Source organism: Piliocolobus tephrosceles, chromosome 2 (assembly GCF_002776525.5).
Source record: "Piliocolobus tephrosceles isolate RC106 chromosome 2, ASM277652v3, whole genome shotgun sequence".
NCBI classification, from domain to species: Eukaryota; Metazoa; Chordata; class Mammalia; order Primates; family Cercopithecidae; genus Piliocolobus; species Piliocolobus tephrosceles.
The window spans coordinates 87,354,794-87,374,673 of NC_045435.1; the positions used below are offsets into that span (position 1 = coordinate 87,354,794).

General features: G+C 47.1%; 1 protein-coding gene across 1 annotated transcript in view; it reads right to left on the reverse strand.

The window, feature by feature from the left end:
- CCDC36 (coiled-coil domain containing 36) overlaps window positions 1-19,880 on the reverse strand; it is a 69,260-nt gene that overhangs the window by 41,747 nt on the left and 7,633 nt on the right. The window contains exon 4 of the mRNA XM_026448007.1: window positions 15,220-15,290. Within this exon, the coding sequence (XP_026303792.1) occupies window positions 15,220-15,275 (56 nt within the window). The 5' untranslated portion in view covers window positions 15,276-15,290. The remainder of the gene's footprint in view (window positions 1-15,219; window positions 15,291-19,880) is intronic.

The window sequence follows — 19,880 nt, forward strand, 5'->3', positions numbered from 1 at the left end:
GCAAGCCCTGAGCCCCGAACAAAATCTGGAGGCATTATTAAACCTGGCAATCTCAGTGATCTATAATAGGGACCAAGAGAAACAGGCCCAAAAGGAAAAGCAAGATCAGAGAAAGGCCTTAGTCATGGCCCTCAGATAAACAAACCTTGGTGGTTCAGAGAGGACAGAAAATGGAGCAGGCCAATCACCTGGTAGGACTTGTTACCAGTGTGGTTTGCAAGGACACTTTAAAAAAGATTGTCCAATGAGAAACAAACTGCCCCCTCACCCATGTCCACTATGCCAAGGCAATCACTAAAAGGTGCACTGCCCCAGAGGACAAAGGTTCTCTGGGCCAGAAGCCCCCAATCAGATGATCCAACAATAGGGCTGAGGGTGCCTGGGGCAAGCACCAGCTCATATCATCACTCTCACCGAGCCCCGGGTACATATAACCACTGAGGGCCAGGAAATTGACTTCCTCCTGGACACTGGCACAGCCTTCTGAGTGTTAATCTCCTGTCCCAGGCAACTGTCCTCAAAGTCCATTACTATCCGAGGAATACTGGGACAGCCTGTAACCAGGTTTTTCTCCCACCTTCTCAGTTGTAATTGAGAGTTTCATATGCCTTTCTTGTTATGCCTGAAAGTCTCACACCCTTATTAGGGAGGGATATATTAGCCAAAGCTGGAGCTATTATCTACATGAATATGGGGAACAAGTTACCCATTTGTTGTCCCCTACTTGAGGAGGGAATCAACCCTGAAGTCTGGGCATTGGAAGGAACAAACTCAAGCTCCAGCCTTAAGCCATCCCACAACACAAAACTGCTCTTTATACATCAGAGAGAGCAGGGATAGCTCCTGGAGTCCTTACTCAGACTCGCGGCACAACCCTACAACCAGTGGCATACCTAAGTAAAGAAAATGACGTAGTAGCAAAAGGCTGGCCTCACTGTTTACTGGTAGTTGCAGCAGTGGTAGTCTTAGTGACAGAGGCTATCAAAATAATACAAGGAAAGAATCTCACTGTCTGGACTACTCATGATGTAAATGACATACTAGATGCCAAAGGAAGTTTATGGCTATCAGACAACTGCCTACTTAGATACCAGGTGCTACTCCTTGAGGGAACGGTGCTTCAAATACATACATGCCTTCAACCTTGCCACTTTTCTCCCAGCAGATGGGGAACCAATCAAGTGTGACTGCCAACAAATTATGCTGCCCGAGATGATCTCTTAGAAGTCCCCTTAGCTAATCCTGACCTTAACCTATATACCGATGGAAGTTCATTTGTGGAGAATGGGATATGAAGGGCAGGTTATGCCATAATTAGTGATGTAACTGTACTTGAAAGTAAGCCTCTTCCCCCAGGGACCAGCACCCAGTCAGCAGAACTAGTGGCACTTACCTAAGCCTTAGAACTGGGAAAAAGAAAAAGAACAAATGTGTATACAGATAGCAAGTATGCTTATCTAATCCTACATGCCCATGCTGCAATATGGAAAGAAAGGGGATTTCCTAATCTCTGGGGGAAACCCCCATTAAATACCACAAGGAAATTATGGAGTTATTGCATACAGTGCAAAAACCCAAGGAGGTGGCGGTCTTACACTACCAATGCCATCAGAAAGGTGAAGGAGAAAAGACAGAAGGAAACCGTCAGGCAGATGCTGAGGCCAAAATTGCTGTCAGGTGGTACATCCCATTAGAAATACCTATGGGGCCAGGCGCAGTGGTTCACGCCTGTAATCCCAGCACCTTGGGAGGCCGAGGTGGGTGGATCATGAGGTCCGGAGATCGAGACCATCCTGGCTAACACGGTGAAACCCTGTCTCTACTAAAAATACAAAAAAATAGCTGGGCGTGGTGGCAGGCGCCTGTAGACCCAGTCACTCGGGAGGCTGAGGCAGGAGAATGGTGTGAACCTGGGAAGTGGAGTTTGCAGTAAGCCAAGATTGCACCACTGCACTCCAGCCTGGGTGACGGAGCAAAATTCCATCTCAGAAAAAAAAAAAAAAAGAAAAAAAAAGAAATACCTACGGAAGGACCCTTGGTATGGAATAACCCCCTCCAAGAGATTAAGTCCCAGTATTCCCTGACTGAAACAGAATGGACTTTCATGGGGGCATAGTTTTCTCCTCTCAGGGTGGTTAACAACAGAAGAAGGAAAGGTACTTATATCGGAAGCCAGTCACTGGAAAATACTTAAAACCCTCCATTAAACTTTTCATACAGGTATTAAAAACACTCATTAGATGGCCAAATCCCTATTTACAGAGCCAAATCTCCTCTGGACCATCCGACAGGTAGTCAAAGCCTGTGAGATGTGCCAAAGGAATAATGCTTTGGTCCATCATAAGGCCCCTTTGGGGGAACAAAGAATAAGTCACTATCCCGGAGAGGACTGGCAGTTAGACTTCACCCATATGCCTAAGTCAGAGGGATTTCAATACTTGTTGGTGTCTGTGTTGATACCTTTACAAATTGGATAGACACTTTCCCCTGCAAGTCAGAGAAGGCTCAGGAAGTGATTAAAGTCCTAACTCATGAAATAATTTCTAGATTTGGGCTTCCCCAAAGCTTACAGAGCAACAATGGTCTGGCTTTTTTCTTTTTTGAGACGGAGTCTCACTCTGTTGCCCAGGCTGGGGTGCAGTGGTGAGATCTCAGCTCACTGCAAGCTCCGCCTCCTGGGTTCATGCCATTCTCCTGCCTCAGCTGGGACTATAAGCACCCGCCACCACGCCGGGCTAATTTTTTGTATTTTTAGTAGGAGACGGGGTTTCACCATGTTAGCCAGGATGATCTCAACATCCTGATCTTGTGATCCGCCCGCATCAGTCTCCCAAAGTGCTGGGATTACAGCCGTGAGCCACTGCACCCGGCCAATGGTCCAGCTTTTTTTTTTTTTTATTTTTTGAGACGAAGTCTTGCTCTGTCGCCCAGGCTGGAGTGCAGTGGCCAGATCTCAGCTCACTGCAAGCTCTGCCTCCCGGGTTTACGCCATTCTCCTGCCTCAGCCTCTCGAGTAGCTGGGACTACAGGCGCCCGCCACCTCGTCCGGCTAGTTTTTTGCATTTTTTAGTAGAAACGGGGTTTCACCGTGTTCGCCAGGATGGTCTCGATCTCCTGACCTCGTGATCCGCCCGTCTCAGCCTCCCAAAGTGCTGGGATTACAGGCTTGAGCCACCGCACCCGGCCCTGGTCCAGCTTTTAAAGCCATGATCACTCATGGAATTTCCATGGTGCCAGGGATACAATATCACCTTCACTGTGCCTGGAGGCCACAATCCTCAGGGAAGGTCGAGAAGGCAAATGAAACACTCAAGAGGGACTTAAGGAAACTAACACAAGAAACTCATCTCCCATGGCCTACTCTTTTGCCCACGGCCCTGTTGAGAATCCGAAATTCTCCTCACAATATGGGGCTCAGTTCATATGAAATGCTGTATGGACAATCTTTTCTCACAAATGACCTCCTACTTGATCAGGAAACGGCCATAACTTCTTTGACAAAATATCAATGAAAAGACATAACTTCTTTGACAAAATATCACTGAAACCTTAAAAACCTACCTGAAGGATGTCACAGAGAAAAGGGAACACAGTTGTTTCAACCAGGAGATCTAGTGTTGGTCAAATCTCTCCCATCTACCTCCCCATCTATGGATTATTTGTGGGAAGGACCATACTCGGTAATCCCCTTTACCCTCACTGTAGTTAAGGTGGCAGGAGTGGAATCTTGGATTCACCACACCCGAGTTAAATTTTGGACACCCTCTGAGGAACCTGCAGGACTGTCAGCTCAGGAGTCCCAAGATCAGCCAGATCAGTCTCGATACACCTGCAAACCATTGGAGGATTTGCATCTCCTATTTCAGAAGGAAACATCCCAGACTAAAAAGGCTCCTACGGCTGATCCTGAGGAAAAACCCCTTCCTCTTAAGTGAAAACCTACATAATCTTTATCTTTAACACCTCTCCTTGCCCCTTTAATGGAATCCTTTTACTATTTCATCATATTATTAAACAGCATACTAACTATACTCTTTGTGATAGAACTACATACTGTAGCTCCTGCCAGGACGAAAATCATAATCACATCAACCTTTTATCTATCTTCCTTCCTTCTGACAGCAATTTACTCCTACTTTTAACTCAGACTAGATAAAATGATCTCGTCTTCTGGAACATCCTCTTTACCTTCCTATTTACTCTTTGCCTATCCATCCCTCCTGTTTCCTTGGACACCTCATACAAGTGCCCCTCCCCTTACACTAGCTCCTAATTACCTCTTCAAGACTCTCAACTTAACCCACTCTCTGTTAAACCAGTCCAATCCTTCCCTGGCAAATGACTGCTGGCTTTGTAGCTCTCTATCCATCAGCACAGAGCCATAAAACTAATACCCCTACTTATAGGGTTAGGAATGGCTACTGCTACAGGAACCAGAATAGCCAGTTTATCTACTTCACCATCCTACTACCACACACTCTCAAAGGATTTCTCGGGCAGTTTGCAAGAAATAATGAAAACTATCCTTACTCTACAATCCCAAATAGACTCTTTGGCAGCAGTGGCTCTCCGAAACCGCTGAGGCCTAGACCTCCTCACTACTGAGAAAGGAGAACTCTGCACCTTCTTAGGGGAAGAGTGTTGTTTTTACACTAACCAGTCAGGGATAGTACAAGACGGGTCCACCCAGCGTTTACAGGAAAACGCTTCTGAAATCGGACAATGCCTTTCAAACTCTTACACCAACCTCTGGAGTTGGGCGACATGGCTTCTCCCTTTTCTAGGTCCCATGACAGCTGTCTTGCTATTACTTGCCTTCAGGCCCTGTGTTTTAACCTCGTCAAATTTGTTTCCTCTAGAATCGAGGCCATCAAGCTACAGATGGTCTCACAAATGGAACCCCAAATGAGCTCAACTAACAACCTCTACCGAGGACCCCTAGATCAACTCACTGGCTCTTTGGCAGGCCTAGGGAGTTCCCCTCTGGAGGACACTACTGCTGCAGGGCTCCTTCTTCGCCCCTAACCAGCAGAAAGTAGCTAGAGTAGTCATTGCCCAATTCCCAACAGCAGTTGGAGTGTCCTGTTTAGAGGAGGGATTGAGAGGTGAAGCCAGCTGGACTTCCTGGCTCGAGTGAGGACTTGGAGAACTTTTCTATCTAGCTAGAAGATTGTAAATGCACCAATCAGCACTTTGTAAAAATGCACCAATCAGCACTATGTGTCTAGCTAAAGGATTGTAAATGCATCGATCAGCACTCTGTAAAAACACACAATCAGCACTCTGTAAAAACACACAATCAGCACTCTGTAAAAATGCACCAATCAGCACTCTGTAAAATGGACCAATCAGTTCTCTGTAAAACGGACCCATCAGCAGGATGTGGGCAGGGCCAAATAAGGTAATAAAAGCTGGCCACCTGAGCCAGCAGCGGCAACCCGCTCGGTCCCCCTCCACACTGTGGAAGCTTTGTTCTTTTGCTCTTCACAATAAATCTTGCTGCTGCTCTCTTTGGGTCCGCACCACCTTTTTTTTTTTTTTTTTTTTAAGACGGAGTCTTGCACTGTCATCCAAGCTGGAGTTCAGTGGCTCTATCTTGGCTCACTGCAAGCTCTGCCTCCTGGGTTCATGCCATTCTCCTGCCTCAGCCTCCTCAGTAGCTGGGACTACAGGTGCCCACCACCACACTCTGCTAATTTTTTGTATTTTTAGTAGAGATGGGGTTTCACTGTGTCAGCCAGTATGGTCTCAAACTGCTGACCTCGTGATCCACCCACCTCGGCCTCCGAAAGTGCTGGGATTACAGGCATGAACCACTGTGCCCAGCCAGGTCCATACCACCTTTAAGAGCTGTGACAGTTGCCACAAAGATCTGTGGCTTCACTGCTGAAGTCAGCGAGACCACGAATCCACCGGAAGGAAGAAACTCCAGACACATCTGAACATCTGAAGGAACAAAGTCTAACACTCACCGCAAAGGTCGGCGCCTTCATTCTTTAAGTAAGCAAGACCAAGAACTCCCCGGAAGGAATAAATTCTGGACACAAATCTACTGTGGCATTACCGGGTATGGTGGGGGACAGGCATTGTACAGGGATGAGGGAATGGCCTGAGCCAGAAATGCTCCAGTTTGGAACAGAGCCTGGGACAGGACTCTCATGGCATTTCCCAAAATTAAAAGGAAAAGGCTCAAATGTAGCTATATTTCCCTGTTGATCTAGGGGGTGTATCGTAACAGGTAACTGCCAAGCCTCTATATCACACTCATGTCTAGCTCGCTTAATTCCTGCATGAATAGAACTGAGAGGGGTTGCTCAAGGCACTGCTCAGTCATTGGGGCAACCACTTTTCACCCAATGTCCTCTGGAAAAGAAAGATCTGGAGGGTCAGGCTACTCTTTTTCTTCAAAATAAGGAGGGGGTGCAGAAGAGTAGGGATGAACCTCTTCCTCCTTTGCCACTTTAGCTTTGGCTGGCAAACAAACCTCTTCTGTTACTCCTCATGATTAGTGTGAGAAGGTTCCAAGGTGGAATGAACCAGAGCCCACACTTCTCCCATTGTTGCCCTGATGCTTCCAAGCTCCCTTTCTTACTCACCACAGGGATTGCTTAAGAGTACTCAGGTGTCCTGCAGCTTAGTTCCACATTCTCCAACTGTTGCTATGGCGACCCTTTGGCCAGGATTCGAGCCCCACGTATGGGCACCACTTGCTGAAACCAGCTCAGTTGTTGAGACCCTAACCCAGTGGTGCTAAAGAAATTAAAGACACACACAGAAATATAGAGTGTGGAGTGGGAAATCAGGGGACTCACAGGCTTCAGAGCTGACAGCCCCGAACAGAGTTTGACCCACATATTACTGACAGCAAGCCAGTGAAGCATTATTTCTACAGATTATAGATTAACTAAAAGTATTCCTTACGGGAAACAAAGGGATGAGCCAAAACAAAGGGAGGGGCTCTGGCTAGTTATCTGCAGCAGGAACATGTCCTTAAGTCACAGATCACTCATGCTATTGTTTGTGGTTTAGTATTGCCTTTAAGCAGTTTTCTGCCCTGGGTGGGCGAGGTGTTTGCCCTCATGCCGTTAAACCCACAACCTTCAGTGTGTGCGTCAAGGCCATCACGAACATGTCACAATGCTGCAGAGATTTTGTTTATGGCCAGTTTTGGGGCCCATTTATGGTCAGACTTGGGGGTCTGTTCCCAACAATGGGGTTTCACCATGTTGGCCAGGCTGGTCTCAAACTCCTGACCTCAAGTGATCCACCTGCCTCGGCCTCCCAAAGTACTGGGACTACAAGCATGAGCCTCTTTTTTTTTTTTATCTTGCTCTGTCACCCAGGCTGGAATGCCATGGCACGATCCCATCTCACTGCAACCTCTGCTCAGGTGATCCTCCCAACTCAGCCACCCTAGTAGGCATGCACCACCACGCCCAGCTAATTTTTTTATTTTTTGTAAAGACAGGGTTTTGTCATTGTAAAGTACATGGATGTGCTTTAGTCAAGGAATAGGAAGAGGCGGATATTCAGGCCTGCATGACTCAGCGAGTTTGGCGTGCAAGTGCATAACTCCACTTGTTATATAACTTGTTTTGTGTAAGTTCATACTTGGCTCTATGCCACTATTGTCTGAAAAAAGTATAACTGCAGCCAAGTGCAGTGGCTCATGCCTATAATCCCAGCACTTTGAGAGGCCAAGGTGGGTGGATCATAAGGATAAGGTCACGAATTCGAGACCAGCCTGGCCAACATGGTGAAACCCCATCTCTACTAAAAATACAAAAATTAGCCAGGCATGGTGACACATGCTTGTAATCCCAGCCACTTGGAAGTCTGAGGCAGGATAATCGCTAGAACCCAGGAGGTGGAGACTGCAGTGAGCCAAGATCACACCACTGCACTTCAGCCTGGGTGACAGAGCAAGACTCTGTCTCAGAAAAAAAAAAAAAAGGTATAACTGTCCTGCTGACATTGTACAGGGATCTCTTGGGGGCTTGGCTTGGCTCGGCTCAACATAACTTGACATGGTGGGCATGCTGGTGCCCAGAGAAAGAGAAAAAGCTGGAGCTGTCCTTTGCAGACTGACAGGAGCGAACCAGGATACACCTCAGCTTGCTTGTGCCAAGAGAAAGAGTTAAGCTGCTAACCCTGAAGGGAAGGGAGAGCCAGCTGCACAGCTGTGCATGGCGGCAGCCACCTCAAGCAGACTAGACAGGGCAGACAGTGTGAGAGTAAGCTGCTAATCAGAAAGCTGCAGAAGAAAACCATATTCATCTGTCTACGGACCCCAAAATATTCTTTCTGCTTATCTACCAACTCCCCTTGGATTTCAGCATGGGCTGGACCCAGACCCCAGGAACTGACAGTCATGTTGCCCAGGCTGGTCTCAATAATATTACTATCTGAGCTCTGCCTTCTGTCAGATCAGTGCCAGCATTGGATTCTCACAGGAGCACAAACCCTATTGTGAATTGCACCATGCAAGGGATCTAGGTTGTGCACTCCTTATGAGAATCTAATGCCTGATGATCTGTCACTGTCTCCCATCACCCCCAAATGGGACCATGTAGTTTTAGGAAAACTCAGGGCTCCCACTAGTTCTACATCACAGTGAGCTGTATATATATATATATATTTTATATTATACTTTAAGTTATAGGGTACATATGCACAACGTGCAGCTTTATTACTTAGGTATACATGTGCCATGTTGGTTTGCTGCACCCATCAACTCGTCATTTACATTAGGTATTCCTCCTAATGCTATCCCTCCCCCAGCCTCCCACCCCCTAACCAGCCCTGGTGTGTGATGTTCCCCGCCCTGTGTCCACGTGTTCTCATTGTTTAACTCCCACCTGAGTGAGAACAAGCAGTGTGTGGTTTTCTGTCCTCATGATACTGTGTCCAGAATTGGTGGGTTCTTGGTCTCACTGACTTCAAGAATGAAGCCACAGACCCTCGCAGTGAGTGTTACAGTTCTTAAAGATGGTGTGTCTGGAGTTTGTTCCTTCAGATGTTCAGATGTGTCTGGAGCTTCTTCCTTCTGGTGGGCTCGTGGTCTCGCTGTCAGGAGTGAAGCTGCAGACCTTCCTGGTGAGTGTTACAGCTCTTAAAGGAAGTGCATCTGGAGTTGTTCATTCTTCCCAGTGGTTTCGTGGTCTCGCTGGCTTCAGGAGAGAAGGTGCAGACCTTCGTGGTGAGTGTTACAGCTCTTAAAGGCAGCGTGGACCCCAAAAGTGAGCAGCAGCAAGATTTATTATAGAGTGAAAGAAGAAAGCTTTCACAGTGTGGAAAGGTACCCGAATAGATTGCCATTGCTGGCTCCCGCAGCCTGCTTTTATTCCCTTATCTGACCCCACCCACATCCTGCTGATTGGTCCATTTTACAGAGGGCTGATTGGTCTATTTTGACAGAGAGCTGATTGGTCCATTTTACAGAAAGCTGATTGGTCAGTTTTGACAGAGTGCTGATTGGTGCATTTACAATCCTTGAGCTAGACATAAAGGTTCTCCAAGTCCCCACTAGACTCAGGAGTCCAGCTGGCTTCACCTAGTGGATCCTGCACTGGGGTTGCAGGCAGAGCTGCCCACCAGTCCCGAGCTGCACCTGCACTCCTCAGCCCTTGAGGGGTTGATGGGACCGGGCGCCATGGAGCAGGAGGCAGCGCCCATCGGGGAGGCTCGGGCTGCACAGCAGCCCACCCGAGGGGGGGCTCAGACATGGCAGGCTGCAGGTCCCGAGCCCTGCCCTGCGGGGAGGCAGCTGCGGCCTGGTGAGAACTCAAGCACAGCACCAGTGGGCCAGTGCTGCTGGGGGACCTGGTGCAATCTCCACAGCTGCTGGCCAGGGTGCTAAGCCCCTCACTGCCTTGGGCTGGTGGCGCCCACCGGCCTCTCGGAGTGTTGGGCCCTCGAAGCCCGCATCCGCGCCCACCAGAACTCACGCTGGCCTGTGAGCACCATGCGCAGCCTCGGATCCCACCCGCACCTCTCCCTCCACACCTCCCTGCAAGCAGAGGGGAGCTGGCTCTGGCCTCAGCCAGCTCAGAGAGGGGCTCCCACAGTGCCATGGCAGGTTGAAGGGCTCCTCAAGCACCACCAGAGTGGACGCCAAGGCCGAGGAGGCATCAAGAGTGAGGGCTGCTAGCATGTTGTCACCTCTCAATAGTTTCCCTAGAATGATGGTTTCCAGCTTCATCCATGTCCCTGCAAAGGATATGAACTCATCCTCTTTTATGGCTGCATAGTATTCCATGGTGTATATGTGCCACATTTTCTTAATCCAGTCTATCATTGATAGACATTTGGGTTGGTTCCAAGTCTTTGCTATTGTGAATAGTGCCACAGTAAACATACATGTGCCTTTGTCTTCATCATAGAATGATTTATAACCCTTTAGATATATGCCCAGTAATGGGATTACTGGGTCAAATGGTATTTCCCTTCTAGATCCTTGAGGAATCGCCACACCGTCTTCCACAATGGTTGAACTAATTTACACTCCCACCAACAGTGTAAAAGTGTTCCTATTTCTCCACATCCTCTCCAGCATCTGTTGTTTCCTGACTTTTTAATGATCGCCATTCTAACTGGCATGAGATGTTATCTCATTGTGGTTTTGAGTTGCACTTCTCTGATGACAAGTGATGATGAGTATTTTTGCATATGTCTGTCAGCTGCATAAATGTCTTCTTTTGAGAAGTGTCTGTTCATATCCTTTGCCCACTTTTTGAAGGGGTTGTTTTTTTCTTGTGAATTTGTTTCATTTCTTTGTAGATTCTTGATATTAGCCCTTTATCAGAAGTGTAGATTGCAAAAATTTTCTCCCATTCCATAAGTTGCCTGTTCACTCTGATTGTGTCCGGAATTGGTGGGTTCTTGGTCTCGCTGACTTCAAGAATGAAGCTACAGACCCTCAGGTGTGTTACAGTTCTTGAAAATGGTAGTCCGGGAGTTTGTTCCTTCAGATGTCCAGATGTGTCTGCAGTTTCTTCCTTCTGGTGGGTTTGTGGTGTTGCTGACAGGAGTGAAGCTGCAGACCTTGCGGTTGAGTGTTGGAGCTCTTAAAGGCGGCATGTCTGGAGTTGTTCGTTCTTCCTGGTGGGTTTGTGGTCTCGCTGGCTTCAGGAGTGAAGCTGCAGACCTTTGCAGTGAGTCTTACAGCTCATAACAGCGTGGACCCAAAGTGTGAGCAGCAACAAGATTTATTGTAAAGAGCAAAAGAACAAAGCTTCCACGCTGTGGAAGGGGACCCAAGCAGGTTGCAGCTGGCTGGCTCAGGCAGCCTGCTTTTATTCCTTTATCTGGCCCCACCTACATCCTGCTGATGGGTCCATTTTACAGAGAGTTGATTGGTCCATTTTACAGAGAGCTGATTGGACCGTTCTGACAGGGTGCTGATTGGTGCGTTTACAATCCCTGAGCTAGACACAGAGTGCTAGACAGAAAAGTTCTCCAAGTCCCCACTAAGTTAGCTAGATACAGAGTACCAATTGGTGTATTTACAAACCGTGAGCTAGACACAGAGTACTGATTGCTGTATTTACAAACCCTGAGCTAGACACAGAGTGCTGATTGATGTATTTACAATGCCTTAGCTAGACATAAAAGTTCTCCAAGTCCCCACTAGATACAGGAGCCCAGCTGGCTTCACCTAGTGGATCCCACGCAGGGGCTGCAGGCAGAGCTGCCCGCCAGTCCCAAGTCACGCCTGCACTCGTCAGCCCTTGGGCGGGACTGAGCCCAACCGGGCCTGAGCCCAACGGAGATGGGGGGAGCTCCTTAGGGAGGCTCAGGCGGCCCTGGAGCCCACCGCGGGGGGCGGTTCAGGCATCGCGGGCTGCATGATGATAATTTCTTTTGCTGTGCAGAAGTTCTTTAGTTTAGTTAGATCCCATTTGTCTATTCTGGCTTTTGTTGCCATTGCTTTTGTTGTTTTAGTCATGAAGTCTTTGCCCATGCCTATGTCCTGAATGGTATTGCCTAGGTTTCCTTCTAGGGTTTTTATGGTGTTAGGCCTTACATTTAAGCAATTCTCATGCCTCAGCCTCCTGGGTAGCTGGGATTACAGGAGCCCACCACCACACCTGTCGAATTTTTGTATTTTTTTGGAAAGACAAGGTTTTGCCATGTTGGCCAGGCTGGTTTCAAACTCCTGACCTCAAGCAATCTGCCTGCCTCGGCCTCCCAAAGTGCTGGATTACAGGTATGAGCCACTGTGTCTGATCATAATTATTTCATTATATATTACAATGTAATAATAGAAATAAAGTACATGATAAATTTAATGCACTTGAATCATCCCAAAATCATTTCTCCATATCCTGGTCTGTGGAAAAACTGTCTTCCTCAAAACTGGTCCCTGTTACCAAAAAGTTTAGGGACTGCTGCATTAAAACACATACGAATCATTCCTTTATCAAATGTTAAATTTAAAGCAATTAGATAACATAAGTACATATTCTGAGCCAAAGAAACCTTTATAACATTAATACAAACTACTTGTTTCTATTTTGATATAAACATACTATTATTGCCGGGCGCGGTGGCTCAAGCCTGTAATCCCAGCACTTTGGGAGGCCGAGACGGGCGGATCACGAGGTCAGGAGTTCGAGACCATCCTGGCTAACACGGTGAAACCCCGTCTCTACTAAAAAATACAAAAAAGCTAGCCGGGCGAGGTGGCTGGCGCCTGTAGTCCCAGCTACTCGGGAGGCTGAGGCAGGAGAATGGCGTAAACCCGGGAGGCGGAGCTTGCAGTGAGCTGAGATCCGGCCACTGCACTCCAGCCCGAGGGACAGAGCGAGACTCCGTCTCAAAAAAAAAAAAAAAAAAAAACATACTATTATTAAAACAAAAAGAAACTCTAATAGTTCAGGATAGAGAAGGGTGACTATTTTTACTCAGAAATGAAACCAGCCCCAGTCCCATACACAGTTGTTTTTGGATAAACATAGAAATTGACCCTTCTCCTGTTAAAGCTTGAAACTCACATTTGTTTTTTCTGAGTTCCTTCCTCAGGAAAGGACCTTCAGGCCTCTCAAAAAAGTATCAAATAACTGAAACTCACCAGATCACTGCACCAGATGCCTCCTTGCTTCCCCCTAGTTCTTGTTTTCTTACAAATTGTTACATTTCCTCCCTGCTAAATAAACCCTTAATTTTAGTTAGGGAGAGGGATGTGAGACTAAGTTCCCATCTTCTCTGCTGCCAATTAAAGCCTTCTTCCTTGGTAATACTCCTCATCTCATGATTGGCTTTGTGTGTGGTGAGCAGCAGGAGGTAGACTGAACCCTTGGTGTTTTGGTAACAGAACTATTTCCTGAGGTAAACTAAGAAATGGGTTATAAACATATAATATGGGTAACATAATCATTGCTCAAAATAGTTCTCTGTGATTTTCCTCTTGGGCCAAAGAAAATAATTAGCTAGGCTTGGTAGGCCGGGAAGTTTTGTGAGCCTACTGAAATTATGTAGGATTTATATCTTTTAAACTATGAAGGCCAGGCAGGGTGGTTCACACCTGTAATCCCAGCATTTGGGAGGCTGACGCTATTGAATCACCTGAGGTCAGGAGTCCGAGACCAGCCTGGCCAACATAGCGAAATCTCGTCTCTACAAAAACTACAAAAATTAGCTGGGTGGCACATGCCTGTAATCCCAGCTACTGGGGGGCACTGAGGCAGGAGGATTGCTTGAACCTGGGAGGCAGAGGTTGCAGTGAGCCGAGATCGTGCCACTATACTCCAGCCTGGGCAACAGAGTTAGACTCCGTCTCAAAAAAAAAAACAAGGCAAAAGCTTCATGACACTGGATTTGGCAATCTTGGATATGATACCAAAGGGACAAGCAGCAACAAAAACAAAAAAGTCCAACAGACAAATTGGACTTAATGAAGATTTGCTGGGCATGGTGGCTCACGCCTGTAATCCCAGCACTTTGGAAGGCCAAGGAGGGCGGATCACCTGTCAGTTGTTTGAGACCAGACTTCCCAACATGGTGAAGAAACCCCATGTCTACTAAAAATACAAAAATTAGCTGGGCGTGGTGGCGGGCACCTGTAATCCCAGCTACTTGGGAGGCTGAGGTGAGACAATCGCTTGAACCCAGGAGGCAAAGGTTGCAGTGAGCTGAGACCACACCTTTGCACTCCAGCCTGGGCAACAAGAGTGAAACTCCGTCTCAAAACACACACAAAAAAAAGTGAAGATAGTTTTTCACTACTCCCTATCAACTGTAAGCATTTTTTTCTTTTTCAGAAATTAAAAAAAAAAAAAAAAAAAGCAGTGCTCTAGTTTCTGATCAATTGATAAAACTTCAGGAAGGTGTTAAAGAGGAAAGAAACTATCCAGTGATAAAAGCATACCATAAGCAATTACAAATCCCTTAAATATACACTACTTCTCAGGCATACTCACCAAGTTAGCAGTGACAGGTTTATTGCAGGATGGTAGACACCAATGTTAAGTACCTTAGTGGAGTAGTTGAAAGGATAATACCTCAATGAGCCTTGTCAATACATAGAGTGGCTCTTAATCTCCGCAGTACCTATAAATTGCACTGTACAACTGAACATATATCTGAACATTGTCTCGATTTTGCTCCTTGCTATTTCAGTAGCAGTTGCTGCAACTGGGCTGAGAGTCCAGATGTTGGACCTTCTCTGACACTAACTGGCCCAATGCTGGATACAAAGTCATTACTCAGTTAACACACAGAGCTGGATTGGTACCATTTTCGTAATGGACAGAATAAAAAAAAGCACAAGAAGATGCAGCAGAGACACAGAAGAGGAAGAGAAGAAGAGGCTGTATAGGCTACCTCCATTATTATAACCTAATAGGAAGGGAACCCTCTTTTTTTTTTTTTTGATTGAGTCTCACTCTGTCACCCAGGCTAGAGTGCAGGGGCACAATCTCGGCCTACCACAAACTCCACCACAAGCAATTCTGCCTCAGCCTCCCCAGTAGCTGGGATTACAGGTGCACACCAGCTCCCCTGGCTAATTTCTGTATTTTTTTAGTAGAGACGGGGTTTTGTCATGTTGGCCAAGCTAGTCTTGAACTCCTGACCTCAGGTGATCCACCCACCTCGGCCTTCCAAAGTGCAGGATTTACAGACATGAGCCACCACGCCTGGCCAGGAACCCTTTTTCTATGAAATCAATGAAACTAGAAAATCCTCTTAAGGATCAGAGAATATAACCAGAAGACTTACCCAGAGCCTGAAGGAATACTGAGCATCTCTTTGATATTCCAGACATTAAAGTTCATTTCTTACAGTTATACCTATTAGAAAGAACAGATGAATATTAAGAAAGTTAATAATTTTTTCCAAAGATTACTAGTGACTATTGTATGTACATGAGGACATTCCAGCAGCTATATTCCCATCCAATTAGTGAAAAAAAAATTTTTTTTTGAGATAGAGTTTTGCTCATCACCCAGTCTGGAGTGCCGTGGCTCGATCTCGGCTCACTGCAACCTTTGCCTCCTAGGTTCAAGCAATTCTCCTGAGTAGCTGGGATTGCAGGCACCCACCACCATGCCCGGCTAATTTTTGTATCATGCCACTGTCTCAAAAAAATTAAATAATAAATAGAAACACAAAACCATTTATATTTGCACCCCCAAAAAAGAAATACTTAGGTGTAACAGTGACAAAATATATACAACATATATATGAGGAAAACTACAAAACTCTTGATGACAGAAATCAAATTAGAACTAAATGGAGGGGCCAGGCGCAGTGGCTCACATCTGTAATCCCAGCACTTTCGGAGACCAAGGCAGGCGGATCACTAGATCAGGAGATCAAGATCATCTTGGCTAACACGGTGAAACCCCATCTCTACTAAAAATACAAAAATTACCCGGGCATGGTGGGATGTGCCTGTAGTCCCAGCTCCTTGGGAGGCCAAGGCAGGAGAATTGCTTGAACCCGGGAGGCAGAAGTTGCAGTGAGCCGAGGTCATGCCACTGCACTCCAGCCTGGGGCAACAGAGTGAGACTCCATTAAAAAAAAAAAGAAGCCAGGCGCGGTGGCTCACACCTGTAATCACTGCACTTTGGGAGGCAGAGGCAGGTTGATCATCTGAGGTCAGGGGTTTGAGACCAGCCTAGCCAACATGAAGAAACCCTGTGTCTACTAAAAATACAAAAAATTAGGCCGGGCGCGGTGGCTCAAGCCTGTAATCCCAGCACTTTGGGAGGCCGAGACGGGCGGATCACGAGGTCAGGAGATCGAGACTATCCTGGCTAACATGGTGAAACCCCGTCTCTACTAAAAAACACAAAAAACTAGCCGGGCGAGGTGGCAGGCGCCTGTAATCCCAGCTACTCGGGAGGCTGAGGCAGGAGAATGGCGTGAACCCGGGAGGCGGAGCTTGCAGTGAGCTGAGATCCGGCCACTGCACTCCAGCCCCAGCTACAGAGCGAGACGCCGTCTCAAAAAAAAAAAAAAAAAAAAAAAACATTAGCTGGGCGTGGTGGCGGGTGCCTGTAATCCCAGCAACTCAGGAGGCTGAGGCAGGAGAATTGCTGGAACTGGGGAGGCGGAGGTTGCAGTGAGCCAAGATCTCTCCACTGCACTCCAGCCTGGGCAACAAGAGCAAAAGTCCATCTCAAAATAAAAAATAAATAATAAATAATAAAAAGAAGCCTCCCAATATCCTTTCAAAAATACTTTTACTTTTTTTAATTTTATATAATACAGATGGGGTCTTACCACATTCCCCAGGCTCATCTCAAATTCCTAAACTCAAGGGATATGCCTGCTTTAGCTTCCCAAAGTGCTGGGATTACAGGCCTAAGACACCTCACTCAGCCCCTTTTTATTATTATTATTATTATTTTTTTTTTTTTGGTAGAGACAGGGTTTCACCATGTTGACCAGGCAAACTTTTTGTTTTTGTTTTTGTTTTTTTTTTTTTGAGACAGAGTCTCGCTGTCACCCAGGCTGGAGTACAGTGGCCAGATCTCAGCTCACTGCAAGCTCCGCCTCCCGGGTTCATGCCATTCTCCTGCCTCAGCCTCCCGAGTAGCTGGGACGCCCGGCTAGTTTTTGTATTTTTTAGTAGAGATGGAGTTTCACTGTGTTAGCCAGGATGGTCTCGATCTCCTGACCTCGTGATCCGCCCGTCTCGGCCTCCCAAAATGCTGGGATTACAGGCTTGAGCCACCGCGCCCGGCCCAGGCAAACTTTTTAAGTAGCATACAAAATTGTGTGTGTGTGTGGCCGGGCGCACTGGCACACGCCTGTAATCCCAGCACTTTGGGAGGCCAAGGCAGGTGGATCACAAGGTCAGGAGATTATCCTGGGTAACACGGTGAAACCCTGTCTCTACTAAAACTACAAAAAATTAGCCAGGCATGCTGGCGGGCACCTGCAGTCCCAGCTACTCAGGAGGCTGACGCAGTAGAATGGCGTGAACCCAGGAGGCGGAGCTTGCAGTGAGCCAAGATTGCGCCACTGTACTCCAGCCTGGGCGACAGAGCAAGACTCCATCTCAAAAAAAAAAAAAAAATTGTGTGTTTGTGTATATGTTCCATTACATTTTTTTTTTTTTTTTTTTTTAGACAGAGTTATGCTCTGTCACCCAGGCTCTGTCACCCAGATTGCAATGGTGCAATCTCGGCTCACCGCTACCCCTGCCTCTGAGTTCAAATGATTCTTGTTCCTCAGCCTCCTGAGTAGCTGGGATTACAGGGATTACAGGTGTGTGCCACCATGCCCAGCTAATTTTTTGTATTTTTAGTAGAGATGGGGTTTTGCTATGTTGGCCAGGCTGGTCTCAAACTCCTGGCTTCAAGTGATCTGCTGAGGCAGGAGAATCGCTTGAACCCGGGAGGCAGAGGTTGCAGTGAGCCGAGATCGCACTACTGCACTCCAGCCTGGGCAATCGAGTGAGACTCCACCTCAAAAAAAAAAAATTAGCAGGTAGTGCTAAAAAAAAATTGTGGTGGCACAAGCCTATAGTCCCACCTACTTGGGAGGCTGAGATGAGAGGATCACTTGAGCCCAGGAGGTCAAGGCTCTAGTGAGCTAAGATTGTGCCACTGTATTTCAGCTTGGGTGACGGAGAAAAAAAAATCTCAAAAAATTATCTCTCAAACTATGTCAAAAAATTAAAAAAATTTTTTTTTTTTTTTGAGACGAAGTCGTGCTCTGTTGCCCTGACTGGAGTGCAGTGGCGCGATCTCGGCTCACTGCAAGCTCTGCCTCCCGGGTTCACGCCATTCTCCTGCCTCAGCCTCCTGAGTAGCTGGGACTACAGGCGCCCGCCACCTCACCCGGCTAAATTTTTTTTTGTATTTTTAGTAGAGACAGGGTTTCACCGTGTTAGCCAGGATGGTCTCAATCTCCTGACCTCGTGATCCGCCCACCTCGGCCTCCCAAAGTGCTGGAATTACAGGCGTGAGCCACCGCACCCAGCCAGAAAAAAATTTAAATAAATTTAAATAAACAAACAAGCTAGATATGGTGACATACACCTGTAGTCTCAGCTACTTGGGAGGCTGAGGTGGCAGGATCACTTGAGCCCAGGAGTTCAAGGCTTCAGTAAACTATGATCCCAAAACTTCACTCCAGTCCAGGCAACAAAGCAAGACCCTGTCTCGAAAAGAAAGGGGAGGGGAGGGGAGGGGAGGGGAGGGGAGGGCCTCAACAGAAAGAAAAAAATGCTCTGGGAACACAGGGCTGGCTGATGCATGATCTAGTTTCAACATGAAACAAGGTAATAACATAACCAGTCATCAAGTAACAAACTAAAGGAGATGAGCTTTGCTTTTCCTACCCCCTTTCATCTGTCCACCTCTATTCCACACATTTTTTGTCTGACACTTTTTTTTTTTTTTTTTTTGAGACAGAGTCTTGCTCTGTCACCCAAGCTGGAGTACAATGGCACAATCTCGGCTTACTGCAACCTTTGCCTCCTGGATTCAAGTGATTCTCCTGCCTCAGCCTCCCGAGTAGTTGGGATTACAGACATCTGCCAGCACACCTGGCTAATTTTTGTATTTTTAGTAGAGATGGGGTTTCACCATGTTGGTCAGGCTGGTCTTGAACTCCTGACCTCAGGTGATCCACCCGCCTTGGCCTCCCAAAGTACTGAGATGACAGGTGTGAGCCACTGCACCCAGCTTGTCAGAGGCATTTGAACCAGAGCAACTCTATCTTGAATAGGGGCTAGGGAAAATGAAGCTGGGACCTGAGCTGCATTCCCAGGAGGTTAGTCATTCTTAGTCACAGGATGAGACAGGTCAGCAATGATACAGGTCACAAAGGCCCTGCTCATCACAAAGAATGCAGTAAAGTAGCTGGCCAAAATTTGACAAATCCAAGATGGCAATTAAAGTGATCTCTGGGCCCAGCGCAGTGGTCATACCTGTAATCCCAGCACTTTGGGAGGCCAAGGTGGGTGGATCACTTGAAGTCAGGAGTTCGAAACCAGCCTGGCCAACATGGTGAAACCCCATCTCTATTAAAAATACAAAAATGAGGCTAGGCACAGAGGCTCACGCCTATAATCCCAGCACTTTGGGAGGCCGAGGCGGGTGGATCAAGAGGTCAGTAGATCTAGACCATCCTGACTTAACATGGTGAAACCCTGTCTCTACTAAAAATACAAAAAATTAGCTGGGCATGGTGGCAGGCACCTGTAGTCCCAGCTACTTGGGAGGCTGAGGCAGGAGAATGGTGGGAACCTGAGAGGCGGAGCTTGCAGTGAGCCAAGATCACACCACCGCACTCCAGCCTGGGCGACAGAGCGAGACTCCGTGGAAGGAAGGAAGGGAAAGAAGGAAAGGAAGGAAGGGAGGAAGGAAAGGAGGCAGGGAGGGAGGAAGGAAGGAAGGAAGGAAGGAAGGAAGGAAGGAAGG